This window comes from Arachis stenosperma, chromosome 3, assembly GCF_014773155.1.
Source record: "Arachis stenosperma cultivar V10309 chromosome 3, arast.V10309.gnm1.PFL2, whole genome shotgun sequence".
Taxonomy (NCBI): domain Eukaryota; kingdom Viridiplantae; phylum Streptophyta; class Magnoliopsida; order Fabales; family Fabaceae; genus Arachis; species Arachis stenosperma.
Genome location: NC_080379.1, coordinates 28,058,509 through 28,079,593, shown reverse-complemented (window position 1 = coordinate 28,079,593; position 21,085 = coordinate 28,058,509). Strand labels below are relative to the sequence as shown.

Sequence of the window (21,085 nt, the reverse complement as noted above, 5' to 3'; positions counted from 1 at the left end):
TAGGTGCAGATTATAGTAGTTATATAAGATAACCCTATCTTTTGGAGGTATTTCAAAGAACAATTTTACAATCTAATCAAGTATTTACTTCATAATGAGAGAAAAGCATGAATGTGATATTAGATATTCTTCGGGAACAAAGCAAATTAATAGTTTCAAGCTTGGGAGGCATATTTTAGAGATTGAAAAATATATACATTCATACACATGCCGTTGTCTAATAAATTCTGCTTTTGGGATAAAAGGCTCTCGACACTAAGTGCAAGTTTTGAAATTGCCTCCATTGCAATTGATTGAGTATTAAGTCAATTTTCTTTGAGAAATTTAGGTAGTTGTAAGCAATTTCAACCATAGCCGCAAGAGAAGGTATCCCCCGTAGTCCCCTACCAAATAACTAAATGTCCTTTCAAGGTTTCCAAAATGATAGGGTAACCAGCTAGGTCAGTTTCTATTGATGCCGGCAATGGAAGTTTCATGTTTTACCCAAGTGGAATTTTTATCGGAGAATGTAGAACTCCGCTAGCGCTTTTTCTTTTTAATATTAGAGAAGGATATGTGTTTTGCTATATTATGAAGATAAAGGTGTATCACGAAATTATGGAGGACAGATAGAAAAAACTTGAGTGTCAGATTTATGGTTATACAAAAAATTTGATGGTTAAATTTGTGTTTAAAATTTTTTTTATTATTTTAAACATACAAATATGAGGTCAAATACATTTAAAGTCATTGAATTTATGGTCATTGTTTTTAATTTTTATTAAAATATATTTAATAAAGATATTAAAATAATTAATTTCATATAACCATAAAAAATATATACAAATAATAATACTTTTTAAAAAATAAAATCATATAATAATTAAAATTTAAAAATAGTCTATTTCAATATATTATAATTTTATTTTTGAGATAATTATCAGTAAATATATCTAATAAATAAATTAAAAATAAACTACTAGATAATCGTTTTTAAATATATAAATTGTACTGTTTTATTTTCGTGCAGGAAACGGAGCCATTTGCATTGCGCATGCGGGCTTATCAATCCAGGTTATTTTCTTTTCGATTTGTGCAGTCATCAAATTTATTTAGAGGAATTTAAGTCGGTAACTAACGGCACCTTAATTAAATCATTTTTAGTAGAAGTATAAAATTATTCTACCTATTTCCACTGCCACTCTATCCTCTTCTCCCACCACCACCACCATCACGTTAACATTCACTTTCGTTTTATTTTCCCACCATTTTTATGGGATGGCTCTTGTTCCCACTTGCAATCTTCACCCTTTCTTTGATTCCTTCAACACTATCCCCAGGCTTCACACTCTTTGCTTCTTCAGGTACTCTTCTTATTCTTTTTCTTCAATTCACTGCTCTGATAAGCTCACTTTCTGCGCAACACGGAACTGGGTCTTGTGCCATTCAATTAATGGAACAATACCCTCTAAGAATTCTAGTCTTTTTGGTGTGAAAAACATAATATTTCAATGTAAGGGTTTGTGTAGTGATAGTTGGTTGAAACGTTGGAACGAGCCTAACAAAAACACTCGTCCAAAACAGCCATGTGCTCTTTTGGATTATCAAGGTTCTGGAAATGGGCATTCATCGAAATCTGGTTTTGTGAGTTCTGATGATGATTATGATTATGATTATGATGATAGAGGTGGTGATGGAAGCAGTGGTGGTAGTACTATGGATAGGATTGTGGAGAAATTGAAGAAATTTGGGTATGTTGATGATGATAAGATTGAGAAGCAAGATAGAAGGGAAGAGAGGGTAATAGAAAAAGGATCCGTGGAGGATATATTTTACGTGGAGGAAGGGATATTGCCCAATACACGAGGCGGGTTTTCACCGGAGTCTCCATTTGGAATTGGAAACATTGTGAGTGATAGGGAGGTGAGGTTTCCATGGGAGAAGCCAATAGATAAAGAGAAAGAAGAGGAAGAGAGGTATAATCGAAGAAGGAGGGAAAGTAAGACTTCTCTTGCAGAACTGACTCTTCCAGAGTCGGAATTGAGGAGGCTGAGGCGCTTGACTTTCGAGAAGAAGCATAAGACCAGAGTTGGGGGTGGTGGGGTTACTCAAGGTCTTGTGGACAAGATTCATGAGAGGTGGAAGGAGTCGGAGATTGTTAGGCTGAAATTCGAAGGGGAAGCTGCACTTAACATGAAGAGGATGCACGAGCTATTGGAGGTTTGCCTTGTACCTTTAGCTTAGTTTCATGTATATAAGTCTTCTATGTTTAGTTTAGCTTCATCTATAATTTATAATGATAATTAGATTCAAATGCAATAGTGTATTGAAGGTAACAGTGTCTTTTGTGAAGCATAGGTAAACTTGTCGTAGATGAATTGAATAGCATTCTATAGACACCTTCCCTTTCTTGGTGCTATAGTTGGACATCCAAGGTCAAATCTGTCCCTATGACATGTTCTGATATTCTTAAAAGGTTTTGATGTGAAACATGATATTTCTTTTTCACAAATTTGTTTCATATACTGATGAATTCTTGTGACATTTTCTAGAATTCGAGAGAACACTTCCTCTCTTTTGGATTTGGATACATTTCTTGATCAACCACATCTCTTGTTAGAATAATTCCGGTTATCCTTAGGGATTTGTTTGAATGTTGAATGCTCTACGATTACATGTTCAACTTGCTTCTTCTGACTGCTGTTGTTTTGTTTATGTATTTTCTTCTCTTTTATATTTTTGGGGTGTGGATATATTCTTCATTGGTCATCAATAACCTTAGCCTTATTCTTATTCTTGATTATTTTAAAATCACATTCAGAGGAAAACTGGTGGTCTCGTGGTTTGGAGGTCTGGCAACTCTGTTTCCTTGTACAGGGGTGTGAGCTATGAAGTTCCTTCAATACAACAGAACAAGTGGATATATGGGAAAAGAGGGAGTTCTTCAGTGCAACAGAACAAACAGATATATGGAAAAAGCGAGAATTCTTTTAAGTCTTTACCAGCACCTTCTCATCATTCATTGGAAAAGCATTCTGACATTGCTTCTAATTTTGGGACAAGTCCACATTTGGAAAAAATGGAAGCTACTGATGACCAAAAGGAAAAAAATTTGCTTCCAGAAGTTAGTTACGAAGATGAAGTAGACAAATTTTTGGATACTCTAGGCCCTAGATACACAGATTGGCCTGGGAGTGAGCCGTTGCCAGTTGATGCAGATATGCTTCCGGCAACTATTCCTGGTTATGAGCCTCCATTCAGAGTTCTTCCCTTTGGAGTGAGACCCTCGCTTGGTCAAACAGAGGCAACTTCTCTACGAAGGATCGCAAGGACCCTTCCTCCACATTTTGCTTTAGGTTAGCAATCAATTCTCTTGTTCATGTGAAGTATATAGTTTTGTGCTGATTATAAATTAATCATTGTGTATAGGTAGAAACAGACAACTTCAAGGATTAGCTACAGCCATGATTAAATTATGGGAAAAAATTTCTATTGCAAAGGTTGCACTCAAACGCGGTGTGCCGCTAACTACAAGCGAGAGAATGGCAGAAGAGATCAAGGTGATAAAGGATAAATCATGTCTTTTCCAGTTCCACTTGTAAAAATGTTGACTTTTCCGCAGTTTTTTCTTCAACGTTATTTTTATTACGTATGCCTTTCATAACAAAAAAACTTCTCCCATGTTAAAAAAATGTACTGTTTTGTCCCCATAATTTGCTAATGGCAGCTTCCTTTAGGAGACATGAAATGTCTTTAAGGGGTCGAGACTGCTCCACAACTTATGTTTGTAAGACTTGAGGGATTCAACTCTTATAGGTGGAAGGCAGGCGATGGATTTGTATCTCTAACAAGTTTTAGTGATATCAAGTTATTTTGAAGCTATCATATTATAAAAGGGATTTTGGAAAAATATAGATAGTTAATAAGTTAAATATAAAATTATGAACTAAATGTATATTAATGTATAGAAGTCAGTCAGATGGCCTTGCAAGTTGCATTTAGATTAGTGTTGGATGGACTTTACATGCATCAACAAATCTAGTTACAGACAATTACTGAAATAATAATAAATGATTGCTTGTTATATGCTGTTGATAAATTATTACTTTTTTCCCCCCAGAAATTGACAGGTGGTGTACTACTCTCGAGGAATAAATACTTCTTGGTCTTTTATCGGGGAAAGAATTTTTTGTCAGCAACAGTCACACAAGCCCTGAAGGAGAGGGAAAGAATGGCAAAAGCAATGCAAGATGAGGAAGAACAAGCAAGATTGAGAGCGTCATCTTTGGTCTTACCAACTATGAATAATTCAGAGATATCTGCAGAGGCTGGGACCCTTGGTGAAACTTTGGATGCAGATGCAAAATGGGGAAAGACCTTGGACGAACATCACAAACAAAAAATAATGAGAGAAGTAGAACTACAGCGACATACCACAGTTGTTAACAAGTTAGAACGAAATCTGTTTCTGGTAAGTGAATAGAAATCTCTTATCAACTTGCTAATGGATTTCATGTTAAGTCACTTCCATGATTGAGAAAAATGATAGTTCCCTAAGGGTTTTCTTACAGGCAGTAAAGCAATGAATAATGAAGGCAATAGACCAAGTTTACCGGAGAAAAAAATATTTATTACTTATTTTGTACCTGACACTCATCCGTACATTATCAACAAGTTTAAACACTTTTTATAACTGCTAAGCTTGTTTAATTTCCAACGTGCTTATTATGACTCTAAATAAGGCCTTATCACCAATGCTTATAGATATTATGTTTGATGTGAAAAAAGTGCCTTGGAGTTTTTTACATTCTTCTTGTCTTCTTCGATGACCTAACTCCACTCTAGGATTATTTCCAACTTGCCATATATATGATTGTGATTGATCCTCGGATTTTCACTTATACCAGGCTGAAAGAAAGGTAATGAGAGCTGAACGAGCCTTGATGAAAGTGGAGTCATCTTTGATGCCATCGGAACCCAAATCAGACCCTGAAAGCATAACTGACGAAGAGAGGTTTATGTTTCGCAAATTAGGATTGCGGATGAAAGCCTTCTTACTTCTTGGTAAGAGCATATAAAATTGTCTCAATTTATTTCAGGACCACTTTGGTTCATTTCACCTTTAGCAAAGGGCGGAAGGGAAGAAATCAGGGTGTCCTTGGTTAGAGAGTAAGGGTGGGATAGTAAATTTGATTAAAACTACACATGATGCTTATCCATAAAACAAATTTGAATCAAATTTGTTTTATATGAACCTGATTTTTGGTGTCAGGTAGACGTGGAGTTTTTGATGGTACAATTGAGAACATGCACCTGCACTGGAAATATAGGGAACTGGTTAAGATAATTGTGAAGGCTAAAACCTTTGATCAAGTGAAAAAGGTCGCATTGGCACTCGAAGCCGAGAGTGGAGGCATTTTAGTTTCGGTTGACAAAGTTTCAAAAGGATATGCTATAGTTGTTTACCGGGGAAAGGACTACCAGCGACCTTTAACTCTAAGACCGAAGAATCTTTTGACAAAGAGAAAGGCTCTAGCACGGTCAATTGAGCTCCAACGACGTGAGGTATTGATACAAACTTTTGTTTCGTGATATCTAATATCAATCTTCATGCAAAATCCAAAAACACTTGTAGGTCTCTCTAATTAATTGATAATTTATCCTAATTTTCTTCTAGTATTGTACTTAGTACAATGCATGCTCTTTTTTAATTTCCCTTTTCCACTGATAACAGGCTCTCTTGAAGCATATTTCAAATTTGCAAAAGAAAGTGGAGAACATAAGATCTGAAATAGTATGTACCTACCTTCTGATCTTGTATCTTTAGCATATTGCAAGCAAAATTGTATTATGGGAAGCAGACTGTACTCATATTTTGCTTATTTCACTTTTGATAGAAACAAGTGGAGACTGTAAAGGACCATGGAGATGAAGAATTGTATGACAAATTAGAATCTGCTTATGCTAGCAACGATGATGACTCTGAGGTTGCTCTCTCTCTCTCTCTCTCTCTCTCTCTCTCTCTCTCTCTCTCTCTCTCTCTCTCTCTCTCTCTCTCTCGTTTTATTTTTAATTTTTATTTTTGGTTAATATGTTATTTATGTATAGGTGGAAGATGGCGAGGAAGGAGATGAGGCATATCTTGAGACCTATAATAGTGAAAGCGACAGTGAAGACAATGAAAGTGATAATAATTTGTATACTTCAACTGAGCAATTTGCATCACAAAGTTGAAAGGTAAAAAGACATGTCTGAACTCTTAAGACTATTTCTACCATTTATGGAACAGTATACATTGAATTTGAACACATGCTGAATGTGGATAAACATAATAACTCTTTCTGATCAAGCCACTAAAGAAAAGACTTAGTGCCATGTGTGTCAAAGGACATGTTATGCAGTCATGATAAGAATCGAATTAGACAAAGAATTATTGAAAATTGTATGTACGTACTTTTTGTTCATAATGGAGCTCTCTGAGTTGAATTAGTTAATAGATCTTTTTTGTTTATGTTTTAAAAATTCAGGTTCAGTATTATGAGCTTATATAAATGAAGGAAATAACTGCTGATTTTGAGGCTTAAGGATTTGATGATATTGTTGGTGTTTACTGTTTACCCCCCAACATTAAAGATAATAAGTATGTTCTTAGAGGGAGTGTTTGGAATTCTTTGGAATTGGAATTAATTTTATTTGTAAATCAATTCATTATTTGGAATTGATAAAAAGTATGAATTGATTTGATTTGTAAATCTATTGATATACTTTTTAACTAATTTTGAATCATCTCAAAGATTTCACTAGAATTAAAATGATTTGTTATTTTAGAAGTGTAAAGAAAAGGGATTTGAGAGGGAGATGACACTTCGATAATGGTATAGGATTGTGTAATATAATTGAAGAATAAATGATAAAAATGTAAAATCTTACCTCAAAATCAATTTAATTCTCGTTACTTTACAATCCCCAGTTATAAGCAAGAAAAGTCCACATTGTGGACTCCATATTGCATTATAAATGCAGAAAAAAAAAGCATCTTGATCGATTTGGCTGGCTGCAATGGTTAATGTTACAAATAATGGTTATTGGTGGAAATAGATCTTCTCAATTTTTTTTTTAAATTGAGGGAGTAAAGTTTTATCTCTAACTTTTAAATGCTTTTTCTTTCATGTTTTCTCTTGGTCTCCCACTTATAAAATGTATGATGAGAGATCATATTTTACCCCTTCAAGTGAAAACAAAAAATTGAGAGGATCCAACCCCGTTGGTTGGTTACTGCTTCTTGTTGGATTTTCCTATTTTCAGAATTGTTTCCCTTAACCATTTATGATGACTTGTCCTGGAAGATGATAGAATAATTTCCTTCGAAACAGAACCAGGTTCCATTGTAAGGCTTGGTTCCTTGTAAAGTTCATAGATGGAATCAGCTTCCACATTCAAACCTCCTATCATCTCCAAGCATTTGATATCTTCAGGATCTACTAACAGGTTATGATCATCATCCTTCCACTCTATGAGCTGTGTTGTATGACAAGAGAACATAGTTACCATTTTATCATCTTAATGTATCATAGTGTAATGTCAATATTTTTTCATGACAAGGTTGAGTAGAATATTGTTCATATGATTTTAATTTCCTTTGGTGGACCATCAACAGCATTTGTGCAATAGAGCCTAGCATTATCAACAAGTTTGCAGTATCTTATAATGCATTAGCAAACCTTTTGTGAGATTTCAACTGTGAATTCACCCTCACTGCTCTCCCATTCATAATAGCTCTCCCGTCAAAATCCCAGTAAGAAATGTTAAATTATGATACAAACTCGAAAATAGTAATAATTTAGCAGAATTCTTCACTCACAAGAAAATATATATACCTACCTAATGCCTCGAACAATAGCAAGATAGCCATCACAAACTACACCAACTAACTCTATTCTGTAAGGCTTTTGATCACGGGGTTCTCCATTATTGTTCTCTTCTGGTTGTTCTTCTTCTGCCTCATTCACTTGCTCCCAGAAGTTTTTGGTAATACTTCCGTCTTCAGCTACGTTATAGCCGAGTTCCATTCGGTACCTGCATTTGTGAACATTTCTTGCCATGGAGATAGTCTCTGCTCCACAAAAGGCTCCCATGATAAGGTTCCATCCATGATCACATCTCTCCCTTCATTTAGAGCTCTCACCAGCAGAGATGATGCTGCATCAGTCGACGATTGGTGCACCTGTTTCAGATTTCCAGAGTTCAATGTGTTCATTAGTTAAAAGCTAGTTTGTAATGATTTAAAATGTATAACTAATAATCTTATAGGAATTTTATCAAAGCTACAAAAGGACAATGCTTTAAGATTTGAAAGTAGTAAACTATCGTTTTTTTTTACAATGAAAGATTTAAGTACTGACAATATAATTACAAAAGATGTCCAATAATTCAATACATATTAAATATTGGGTTAGTTCGACAAAACTACCATCAGTGGCAGATTACTGTACCTGTATCAGATGTTGATAGTCCAATGTTATCATTTGTTAAAAGCTGGTTTATAATGTAACTAACCCATCAGATATCCAAATATTTAGAAAGAATCAATTGGATCCTTCATTCACTTTTGGGTATCGTACCTCAACCTCCAGGTTAACCTTGATCAGAGCACAACTTTGCCTAATGTAAGACTCGATATGTAAACAGAACAACAACACAATCCAATATGTAAACAATTAAAAGAAAAAAATGAGCTTGCAATCATAAAGCACAACGCAATTGGAATACCACTCCTAAAAACTTAAAGAGAAACAGGGAAAAGAGTTTACTTGATTGTTCCAGTTCCAGTTCCACCATTTTTTTTTTTACCTGCAATCACTCCATCCTTTTTGTACTCTACATCTTTCTCCAACAAAACCAGAGGACTCTTCAACAAAGGGGCAAGTCAATGAAAGTAAATTTTGAAATAATGCCCTCTCTTTTGGGAACCACAAAGTCAGAGGACTCCTTTTTTGTTTTTTAATATCCTCTGTCACCTTACTTGCTCATGTTTTAGACTTGAATTACCAATATTTCTTTTCAATCTGACAAAGTTCTTGAACAACATCATCGTAGTATTTCACATTTGCTGCTAAAAATCCAACTAATAGAATTATGTAGTTGTCTAAAACTCTAAAATGATATGTCAACATTTGAGATTTAGCTGTTCGATTATGAAAGTTACATTCATTCAAAAGCAATGATCCAATCAAATGAAACAACCATTGCATGTAACTGAACTTGAAAAGCTGGATCAAATTAAAACGAAGGCCTTGTGAAAAGGGAACGAAATATCACACTACTTGAAACAACTAAACATTAGCATCCTTCAATGTTGATATTATAATCACATCTCTTCAGCTTCACGCGATAGAATTATATGTATATAACTAATTCATGTATTAGAAACAGGAAAAGTAAATTTTAGTTTTCTTCTACATCATTTGAGAGGGAAAAAAATCTATTCAGAGTAACTGAGCAACTAAAGGAGCGAGAAATGCACGTTAGGGTTCGAAAGAAACGGGTGTGACGGAGTTTCGGTGCGACGGAAATTTAGTACAATGAAGGTTCGGTGCGATGTAGCATTTGGATGGGATGGTGTGGAGGCGCAGAAGTGTTATGTGAAATGAGGAGCTCCTGATGACAAACCCTTATTTTAATATTTTTCGACGGAATATTTTAAATTATAGACAAATTTTTTAAATATAATAATTTAATAAAATGCAGTATTTTGTTCGTTTAAATACAGATAAATTTTTTGTTGGTAATTATTTCCCACGAAAACACACTAATTTTTTGACAGAATTGTCGATAAATTTTTTTTTCTGTTTGTAATTCATGCTAATTCTTTTTTTTTTTGCCGATGAAAATTCCCTTACAAAATATGTCTGTATTTTTGCGGAATAAAATCTGTAAGAAAAATCCATCTATAATAAGTAGTTTTCTAGTAGTGTACAATAATATCTTAATTTGACACAATAAAAATAACAATTCATAAACTATATTCAAAGAATAATTTCAAAGTCTAGAACGGCAATATAAAATAAGCAGCTATTAGAAATTCACATGACCTATCTCCTATCCAACAATATAAATTAGGAAGCTTATCACCTATACCACTGTACTTTCATGACTAATCTTCCGATATTTATGACCAGAGATTAATATTAAAGGATTCGTGTGGTCCAGATCTAGTGTAGATATGGTGGGCATGATTTTTTGGAAGTCCACGAGTGGTCTGCAATAGGTCTCTCCTTTCCCCAGTTTGGCTTGACGCGATTCCGCTTTAGTGAGCAGTTAGTTGAGCCGATTATATCTCCTCTACATCCTACATTTGTCACCTTATAACAAAAATGGAACAATCTAAGATCCTCTGCAAGAGGAGATGAACAATCATCACTCTTCATTTAATCTTATCTTGCATTCAAAATCACATTCTTCATCCAATCCTAATTTTCATTCCAAATGCGTGCCTAGTTCATTTTCCGCTAAAATGTTTCCGATCCACAATTTCCATAATTTCAACTCAAACCTACTCAAAATCCTCTCCTCTCAATTCTCATCAACTGAACAAACAACACTTCAAATGCTCAAACCATTCTTTCTAACAACTAAAATGGCAAACTCACATTCTTACTCTCCTTAACTTTCCTATAAATTGAAAATTAACAGCAACAGTATACTGGCGAGGGGGAGACAGCAGCGACGGCGAGCCGCGCCGGACGAGGACGCGACGACAACGACGAGGGACGCACAGAGACGCCACGACGCAGCGCAAGCGAGCCACAAACGAAGGCGACGACGCAACGACGGAGACGCAGAGGAGCCGGCGATTGTGAGTGTGAGAGAGAGAGTGCCTCTTGCCCTCCACTTCTTTGACCTCGAGGGTTGGGTTAGCTAGGTTTTTTTTTTTAATTTCGAACCGGTCGGGTTATAAAAATCACTGGTTCGCCAGTTTTCAATAAAATCAGCCAATTCGAACCGGTTTGCGTCAGTTTTTTCCTTTCTACGATCCAAAGCCTCAACCGGACTGGATTTGTATCCGGTTCACCAATTTTTCAATCCAATGATCCAATTTGATTCTAACAATTATGCATATGTCTTTGTGTAGTATTAATTGTTTTGAGACATTTTTTCTTTTGAAGTCAAAAGGAATAATAATAATAATAATAATAATAATAATAATAATAATAATAATAATAATTATTATTATTATTATTATTATTATTATTATTATTTTTTTTTTTTTTTCGATAGATTGGACAACCCCCAATTCTAAGTTTCATACTCACACACACCACACCCACACATACAAGATATCCTCTTTTTCTTAGTCAAGTTTGTACTAGATGAGGCTCGAACCCAAGACCTTTTAGTAAGAAAGCGGAACATATGCCACTTAAGCTAAGGCTCATTGGCAATAATAATTATCAAGGTTGCGAGAACCGGACCGGTCATTAAACCGGTCGAATAACTGGTTTAATAGTTCAATGGTTCAATCGTGGTCGAACCGTGATCGAACCGATTTAGTTAAATATAAAATAAAATTATTAAAAATACAATATAGTACAATCATAAATTTAAGAATACATCATATTTAGTTCCACAATGTGAATTCTATATTCTGTAATTTCTTCTAAATTTTTTCAATCATTCATATAATAATAAAATTTAAAATTTCATAACCCACCCACTAACTAAACTATATCTCATCTCATCATTAAAATTCTACATTCAAATTCAAAGATTACAATTTATAACTAAAAGAAATCATGGCTTAAAATACTATATCCATATTCAATCAACAATCACCAATAATCAATAATAATATCAATAATTACTTAATTAGACAAAACTCACTCAATTAATGCCAAATTACTAATTAGAAATAGCTATGGACCAATCTCAGCAGCAATATTTTCTCAAGATGTGCAAAACAAACTATCCCCTGCCCGCTTAAAACCCAGAAATAGCTATGGACCAATCTCAGCAGCAATATTTTCTAAAGATGTGCAAAACAAACTATTCCCTGCCCCCTTAAAATCCAACTTCATGTTTCAGCCATTACAACAAAATAAAAACCTCAGCTATTATAGCAAAATTCAGAATTACAGCAATTCAAAATCTAAAATTATATCAATTCTGTTCAGCATTATAAAATTATACCAAAATTCAATTCAGCATTCAAAATCCAGGTTCTAAAATTCTATCAAAATTATGAGGATAATTAGAAGAATACATTACAGAATATAGAATTTCACAGTGTGATCACTAGTTTTCAACATTTATTCTCTATACTCTGTTACCACTGTATTCCATTAACAGAAACATGGAGAAGATTACAAATTCCATAAACAATGTAGTGAAGCAATGCATCATAGCACTATCAATTGATAATTTAAAAAAATCAGCAACAAACAAGTGAAGCAACTCAGAAATCAGAATAAATAAAATTAACAAATAATCAATGACTCATTCCACACACAATAGAGGAAACAAATAAAAAACTAAGTGAAAAAGGGAGAAAATCAGTGAAAATAAAGAAGACTACGAAGAAGATGTTGAGGAACGACGAGGATTGAAGAACTCACGGCGACGGTGAAGAGTCCAATTCGGCACGGGTACGTTCGCACTTCGCAGAGCGTGGTGCTCGACACACAGAGAGAGAGAGATGGCTCGAAGACAGAGGCATGTTGATGACAAGAAAGAGGCGGCCGATGACGGCGAGGACAGAGGCGGGCTTCACGACGAGCACAGAGACAGTGAGGAGAAGAGTGGCGGCGGCTGAGACTGAGAGTGAGAGAGACACTGAAACAACGAGAAGAAGCCATGCACATCAACTCAAACATAGCTCCACTGCCTTCTTCCTCCGCCGCTTCCGAGGGCTCCGTCCATTCTTCCGCTCCTCTCCAAAGCTGCCACCTTTGAGATTAGGGATTTTGCCAGTTGAGAGTGAGACTGAGAGTGAGCGAGAAGGGAGAGGGGCATTTGGGGGGTCTTCACGCGTTTCTTTTTTTTTTAACAAAACGGCACCATTTTGATGTGAATGAGAGAACCGGGCCTTCAAAAAACCGATCGGTTCATCCGGTTCACCGGTTAACCACCGATTTGACCGGTTTTTTATTGGTTTTTCGCAGACAGGTTTTAGGCATTAACCGGACCGGCTAACTGACCGGTTTCCGGTTAATCCGATCGAACCGACCGGTCCAGTCCAGTTTTCAAAACATTGATAATTATTCATACCCTGACCCAACACAATGGTCAGGCCCAATCAACACAAAAAGGCCTAAGCCAAAAGTTTGGTCTTCGCCGTTCACCCGACCTTCCCAAAGAGGTCGGATTCGACAATAGCTGGCAGATAATACCTATTCAAATAAGTAACTGCTTCCTCAAATCTCTCACCCACTTCTAGAAGAGATATCCTAACAACCCTAAGATAAAGGGACGGTTATCCACCATCAGAAGTGGAACTACACCAACGGTGGTTATTGGAACACCACTATAAATACATTGACACACTCAGGTAAACTTAGGTTTCAATACGCTCAAAACCTGCTTAACCCTTTGCTGACTTAGGCATCAGAGTGTCTTTGCAGGTACCACCCCCTATTTTTTCAAACACACAACTCGGACGGTAGTTCCTAGACGTAAATCAAGTCGGATACCACATTCTTCTAACGTCCAGGCCTTTCATTCAAGTCCAATCCATCTATTTCAGGTTACCCACGTAACATTGGTGCCGTTGCCGGGGACCTGGGAGATCAACTCATAATGGTGGATGACCAAAATGAAGACAGACATACTGAATCGGAATTTGAGCAAGAGCATCAAGATGCAGTCAACAATGACAGAGCAATAATATCTCTGCAAGGAGCGGACAAACAACATAGAGAAGGTCCCTCAAGCGTTCAAGACTCAAGAAGAATCTCCTCTGAAGTGCACGAACCAGAGAAGGAGGGACAACCTCACTCCACCGATCTCATGGGGCTGCTACACGGCCACCAAGGACGGCTAGAACAGTTGGAACAAGAGCTAGAACAACAGCGCAAAGCAAAAAAAAACCTAAGGAGAGAAGTTGAGCGACAAAGAGAGCTCGAAGAAAAGCTCTTAAGACTAGAATCCAACCTCCGAGATAGGAATTTTTGCGCTGATCGAAAAAACACCCCATTGGGGGAACAGACCCGTTCAGTGAAGATATCATGAGAGCTAAGGTTCCTAGAAACATTAAAAGCCCCGACATGGATCTGTTTGACGAAACTACCTACCCAAAACACCACCTCAGCAACTTCAAAAGTTGGATGTACTTAGCCAATGCCTCAGATGCTACTCGCTGCAAATCCTTTCCGACTACTTTAACAAAGGCGGCGATGAAGTGGTTCGACAGCCTTCCCCCTAGGTCGGTAACTAGCTTTAATAACCTCTCGCGTAAGTTCCTTACGTGCTTTTCAATTCAGAAAGACAAAGTCAAGCATGCACCTAGCCTACTAAGAGTAAAACAGGAGGATGGAGAACTCCTGAGAGACTACATGGAAAGGTTCAACAAGGCATGCTTAGAAATCCAAGATCTCCCCACTGAAGTTGTGATCATGGGCCTAGTAAATGGACTCCGAGAAGGAACCTTCTCTTAGTCCATCTCGAAAAGGCACCCGACCTCTTTGAGCGATGTACAAGAAAGAGCGAAAAAGTACATCAACATGGAAGAAAACGTCAGGCTGCGGGAGACGAATGGGAAATCCGAGCTCCTTCACCCATCAAAAGAGAAGGAGACGGGAGCCCAAGAAAAAAGAAGTTGAGTCAGAAAGTCCCAAAAGATATCATTTATATACTCTTTTACGAGTTTCTCTAGTCGACGTATACAGAGAAATTTGCCACACTGAAAAGCTATCTCCCCCCACGACCCATCAAGAATAAAAAGGGGGGAAGTCGTAGCAAATATTGTGAGTACCATAAGCTGTATGGTCACTCCACCAATGATTGTTACAACCTAACGAATGTGATAGAAAAGCTGGCTAGGGAAGGTCGGTTGGACAAATATCTCATGAAAAGGTCGGACAATCGGAAAAAAAGGAAAATGGATGACGAAAGTCATGGACAAAGGAGTCCGCCCCCACAAACCCCCGAAAGACACATTCATATGATATCGGTAGGTTTTGCAGGTGGAGGAGTGACGAAGTCATCTCAGAAAAGGCATTTGAAAGAAGTTTACGGGGTCGGGAATCAAGGTCCCGACCTACCCCACTGTCTATTTCATTCACCAAGGAAGATGGAGAAGGTATTGCACCTAGGCATGATGACCCAGTAGTAATCACAATGATTCTCGCCAACGCTCATCTACACAGAACTCTGGTGGACCAAGGGAGCTCCGCAGACATCCTGTTCAAACCAGCATTTGACAAACTGGGATTGGAGGAGAAGGAGTTAAGGGCTTACCCAGATACTCTCTTCGGATTGGGGGGTACTCCAATTAAGCCACTAGGATTCATCTCCCTACATACAACTTTTGGAAGGGGAGGGAGATCCAAGACTCTGAGCATTGACTTTATAGTCGTCGATGTGGGCTCTTCCTATAATGCCCTAATAGGCAGGACAACCCTAAATTGACTTGGAGCAGTAGTTTCTACCCCCCATCTTTGTATGAAGTTTCCAACGCCAGAGTGGATCGCCACCATTAGAGGAGATCAGAAGCTAGCAAGAAACTGTTACAACAAAAGCCTGAACCTGAGAGGTAAAGGCAAAAAAGTCAATACCATTGAGCTCGGAGGAGTACGAGCTAAAGAAGAGCTACGACCACAACCCGAAGGAAAGACTGAAGAGGTGCAGATCGGGCAAGAGGCCGGAAAGAATACCAATATAGGAGCCAATTTAGCAGAAGATATGAAGCAGAATTTGACAAAGTTCTTACAAAAAAATTTTGACCTCTTTGCCTGGAAAGCCTCCAACATTCTTGGGATAGATCCTGAACTCATGTCACACAAATTGGCTGTGTACCTGGGATCCCGACCTGTCCAACAGAGAAGACGGAAGCTCGGACCCGAACGGACACAAGTGGTTGAAGAGCAAGTACAAGCTCTGCTAGAAGCATGCTTTATCAGAGAAGTTAAGTATCTGACCTAGCTGGCGAATGTGGTGTTGGTCAAAAAATAGAACGGCAAGTGGAGGATGTGTGTTGATTACACCGATCTCAACAAAGCATGCCCAAAAGATCCATATCCCCTTCCAAATATTGATGCCCTAGTAGTTTCCAGCTCGGGATATCAATTTTGTCGTTCGTAGATGCATACTCGGGATATAATCAAATCCCAATGTACAAGTCGGATCAGGAGAAAATGTCTTTTATCACACCTAGGGCAAATAAGTGCTATGTGGTCATGCCCTTCAAGTTAAAAAATGCAGGAGCCACATACCAAACGTTAATGAATAAGGTGTTTGCATCTCACCTTGGGGGTTTAATGGAAGTGTACGTGGATGATATGCTAATAAAAACCAAGCATGAGGTCAACCTCCTGACCAACCTTTCACAAGTCTTCAGCACCATAAGGACGCATGAGATGATACTAAATCCCGCAAAATGCACCTTTGCAGTAGAGGCTGAAAAATTTCTAGGATTTATGCTAACACAAAGGGGGATAGAGGCTAACCCCGACAAGTGTAGATCAATCCTAGAGATGAAAAGTCTGGCTTGCCTGAAAGAAGTCCAGCAGTTAAACGACCGACTTGCAGTTCTGTCCAGATTTCTAGCTGGATCAGCATTGAGATCCCTTCCACTCTTTTCTCTACTAAGGAAAGGATACCAGTTCGAATGGACTCTTGAATGCGAGGAAGCTTTTCAGGAGTTCAAAAGGTTTTTAAGCCAACCTAAAATTGGAGAAGAACTCATCTTGTATTTGGTTGTCGCTGAGAAAGCTGTGGCGTCAGCATTAATACGAGAAGACGAGATCGGGCAGCATCCTTTCTACTTTACCAGCAAAGTTCTACAAGGCCCTGAGTTAAAGTATCAAAAACTCGAGAAGTTTACGTATGCCTTAATAGTGGCGTCTAGAAGGCTATGGCCTTATTTTCAAGCTCACACAATAAAAGTCCAAACGAACCAACCTATGAAGCAAATCCTTTTAAAAACAGATGTTGCAGGCAGAATGGTTCAGCAGGCTATAGAGCTATCCGAGTTTGACCTGAAGTATGAAACTCGGACGGCAATTAAAGCTCAATGCCTGACCAAATTCATGGCAGAATACGCAGGAGAGCAAGAGGAAGCCTCTACCGCCTGGGAAATATACGTGGATGGTTCGTCCAACAAAGTCAGAAGTAGTGCAGGCATTATACTGGTCAACTGAGAAGGAACTCAAATAGAAGTCTCCTTAAAATTTGAATTCCTAGCCTCCAACAATCAGGCAGAATATGAAGTATTGATTGCCAGACTGAAACTAGTAGAAGAAGTCGGTGCCACCAAAGAAGCGATCTTCAGTGACTCTCAGGTGGTGACCCCACAAATTAATGGAGAATATCAAGCCAAAGACCCAAATATGAAAAAGTACTTAGAAAAAACTATGGAACTTCTTAGGCGATTCTTAGAGACCGAGGTTAGACACAAAACTTGGGAGGTTAACAGCATAGCCGATGCCCTCTCCAAGTTGGCAAGTACGAAACTAGGAGGAAATACAAAAGCCTGGTCCAAGAATCTCTCCAAGAGCCCTCAGTCACCAAGAGTCCAAGACGGGAACTAAACAAGAAGTCTTAGAGGTTTTCAGCTTAGACCTCGGGTGGATGACTCTACTAATCGAATATATAAAATTTGATATCCTATCCGAGAAGGACAAGAAAGCGAAAAAGATCCGGAGGAAAGCACAGAGTTATACCTTGGTAAAAAATGCCCTCTATAGAAGAGGTATATGCAGACTATTGTTGAAATGCGTCCTGACTTCAAAAACAGAAGAAGTCCTGGAAGAAGTGCATAGCGGCATATGCGGCAATCATCTCGGAGCAAGGTCTTTGGCCAGAAAAGTTATCCGAGATGGATTCTACTGGCCGACCTTACAAAAAGATGCCGCCGACTTCGCAAAGAAATGTAAGCCATGCCAACTGCTTGCCAACTTTCATGTTGCTCCCTCTGAAGAGCTTATCAGTATAACTTCCCCATGGCCTTTTGCAAAATGGAGATTGGACCTACTCGGACCTTTTTTCCAAGCACCTGGGCAAGTGAAATACCTCATAGTGGGAGTGGACTACTTCACGAAGTCAATTGAAGCAGAACCATTAGCCACTATCATAGAACAGAAAAGCTAAAAGTTCCTCTACAAGAATATCATTACCAGGTATGGAATCTTCCACTCCATCACCACAGATAATGGTACTCAGTTCACCGACTCCACATTCAGGAATTTAGTAGCCAGTATGAAAATAAAATATCAGTTTACCTCGGTAGAGCATCCACAAGCAAATGGGCAAGCTGAAGCAGCTAATAAAGTTATACTGGCAAGACTGAAGAAAAGGCTTCAAGAAGCAAAGGGAGCCTGGGCTGAAGAACTTCCTTAAGTATTGTGGTCCTATCGAACCACACACCACTCAACAACTAGGGAGACACCCTTCTGACTCGCTTATGGCATAGAAGCTTTGATCCCAGTTGAAGTCAACGAGCAAAGTCCAAGGGTGAGGTTCTATGATGAGGTCGGCAATATTCAAGCACACAAAGAAGAACTCGAACTACTTCCAGAAGTTCGAGAACAAGCCCAGATAAGGGAAGCAGTGCTCAAGCAATGGATGACAAGTAGATACAACAAGAAAGTCATTCATAGAAACTTCACCTCAGACGACTTGATTTTGATTCGTAATAACATCAAAGTAAACAAGTCAGGTGAAGGAAAGCTCGCTGCCAATTGGAAGGGGCCATACAGGATCATTGAAATACTCTGAAAAGGGTATTACAAAGTATCTGACTTGAATGGTATCGAGCTCCCCAGGTCGTGGCACGCCTGCAACAAGAGGACATATTATAGTTAGAAGCGAACTCCGCTCCCTGATGTACTCTTTTTCCCGACTTCACGGTTTTTTCCCAAAAGGGTTTTCCTGAAGGGGGTTTTAACGAGGCATCAAAGCGGGGACTAGGGATTAAAAGTTTTAAATCCCTTAGTAGTTAAAACAACTTTTGCAAAAGTCATCTCCATCAATTAACAAGTATTTATCTCTTTATATTTCCATTATTATTATTATTCTACGATACCCACTGATTTAAGCTCGAAAAACCGTAAAAGTCCTTTGACCGACCTACATAGTGGGCAAGATAAAACGACAAGGTACAAATTGGTGTAAAGAGGTTGTAAAAACAATCATGATAACTCGGAAATAATGTTGCTAATGACTCGTAAGTCGAAAGGCCCGAGAGAAAGCAAAATGCATCGCAAAAATAACCTAAGTTATGAAAATGCTTCAATAAGCAAAGCAAAATTGAACATATAGGGTTAAAACAATGGAAAACAGGAGATATGAAAATCCCTTAAGGATAAAAGGTAAAAGTTTTCTCGCGTGACCTCACCAGAGTAAAGAACACTTAGCAAAAAAATTTTTCCAAAAAAATATTGTTGGGTAAATTATCTACCAATTCACTTGAGGAAAAGGTCTCTCCTAAAGCTTCGCAAAACAAAAAGAAACAGCAAAGGTTTCTTAGGAAAAAACCTTACAAAACTAAAGACAATTCAACAGAAGAAGAAAGAACAATTGCGGGCATAATAAAACAAGTATTTTGTTAAAGGCCCTACCTACCCATATAGGGGCCAACAAAAACAAACAGTTATTGTTAATAATCCTAAAAGGATTAAAAAGTCAAGAAACTACCAAACAAATATATAAAAGTAAAATTGTTCGAAAAAGAACCCACAAGTCGGGCCTTAAATAGCTTTCTCACTAGGATAAAAAAGGGGAATAGAAATGTCACCAGGAAGGGAGGTCTGAACTTCGGCCGCAGGAATCAGAGAGAACGGAGGGATTTCTTCAGCACTGGAGGTCAGAACATCGCCAGGTTGATAAGAGCTCGGCGGGAATCCTTTCATTTGCTCATGTGGAAAAGATTCAATAACGCGCTGTCCGCGAATCTTCAAGTCGGAATCGGTCTTAGGACGAGGATGAGAGACAATTGCCCCATTGATGACCACTTTGTCAAGATGGAGGGGTGAAAGGTCCAAGTCAGGAGCGATAACTCTGACTTGTTCCTTGAACACCCTAAATGCTTCTTCCGAGTTCTCAATAATAGAATCTTCCAGGTCTTGATAGGCCTCCCGATTTGACTCCAGCTGCTTTTTTAGATCAATATTCTCAAAAAAAACCCTCATATAATTTTTCTCAGCCTTGCTCTTCATCCCCTCAGCCAAAGAACATTGGGCCATTAACTTTTTCTCCCTCTCCTGGAATTGAGCGAGCTCATCTTTCAGTCAAGTATTCTCCTCCTGCAAACTCTTCTCCTTTTCCTGGTATAAGACAATTCTCCCTTGAAGGTCCTCTATGGACTTCCGAGCAATACTCAAGGGAGTTTTGTCCAAAATACCAAGGAGAGAAGTACAAACCCTAGCAGTCTGAATTCCACCTCAGATCAAGATGTTAAAATGATTTCGCAGAGCAGCATCATCCATAGCAATCTGGCTATGAGGAAGGATGTGCTTCCTGGCAAATTTCGGACCTTCAAGCCCAGCATCCCCAATGATAGGGGAGCTGGATTCCATGGTCTTTCATTTCTTTTTCTCAGGCTCCGAGGTGGAATGTACTGGGGGAGGAGGAACTGGATTTACCAAAATAGGTTGAGAAGACGACCCCAGACCCAAGACTTGACGACGAGGGGGAGTGGTCGAGACCCCAACTTCCTGCGCAGCTGTTCAGGTGCGGGCCTTCCTCTTCGCCTCCTGAACCATCTGGTAAACAACGCTTGACCCGTTTTTCACCATTTCTGAAAGAAAGAATAATTGATCAGCCTACAAATCGGAAGTGAACACATTACAAATCAGAGATTATTAAACTAGCTACAGGAAAACAAAAACTACCTAGCTCAGTCCTGACATAACTCGGAGAACCAATGAAAAATTTCTTGGTGTCCAGGTTTGGAGCC

General features: G+C 38.2%; 2 protein-coding genes across 6 annotated transcripts; one reads left to right on the top strand and one right to left on the bottom strand.

Annotated features, from left to right (window-relative positions):
• The first annotated feature begins 1,127 nt into the window (after positions 1 to 1,127).
• LOC130968958 (CRM-domain containing factor CFM3A, chloroplastic/mitochondrial) lies at positions 1,128 to 7,720 on the top strand. 5 transcript variants are annotated; one of them, XM_057894485.1, is made up of 11 exons: positions 1,135 to 1,343; positions 1,509 to 2,199; positions 2,801 to 3,335; positions 3,409 to 3,539; positions 4,100 to 4,450; positions 4,887 to 5,043; positions 5,252 to 5,544; positions 5,714 to 5,773; positions 5,877 to 5,966; positions 6,088 to 6,216; positions 7,353 to 7,718. In XM_057894485.1, exons 1-10 carry the CDS (start codon positions 1,258 to 1,260, stop codon positions 6,211 to 6,213), a joined length of 2,520 nt encoding a protein of 839 aa, XP_057750468.1. In that variant the 5' UTR covers positions 1,135 to 1,257; the 3' UTR covers positions 6,214 to 6,216; positions 7,353 to 7,718. The 5 variants fall into 5 exon arrangements, 4 of the variants coding, with proteins under 4 accessions (XP_057750466.1, XP_057750467.1, XP_057750468.1 ...); XM_057894486.1 differs by having other exon boundaries at positions 1,665 to 2,199; positions 7,353 to 7,716; XM_057894483.1 differs by having other exon boundaries at positions 1,131 to 2,199; positions 7,353 to 7,720.
• On the bottom strand, positions 7,252 to 9,070 carry LOC130965774 (calmodulin calcium-dependent NAD kinase-like). Its single transcript, XM_057890535.1, has 7 exons — positions 9,002 to 9,070; positions 8,790 to 8,887; positions 8,450 to 8,471; positions 8,056 to 8,203; positions 7,861 to 7,975; positions 7,701 to 7,755; positions 7,252 to 7,497 (listed from the first exon to the last, which is right to left on the bottom strand). Exons 1-7 carry the CDS (start codon positions 9,068 to 9,070, stop codon positions 7,252 to 7,254), a joined length of 753 nt encoding a protein of 250 aa, XP_057746518.1.
• Positions 9,071 to 21,085: the final 12,015 nt, after the last annotated feature.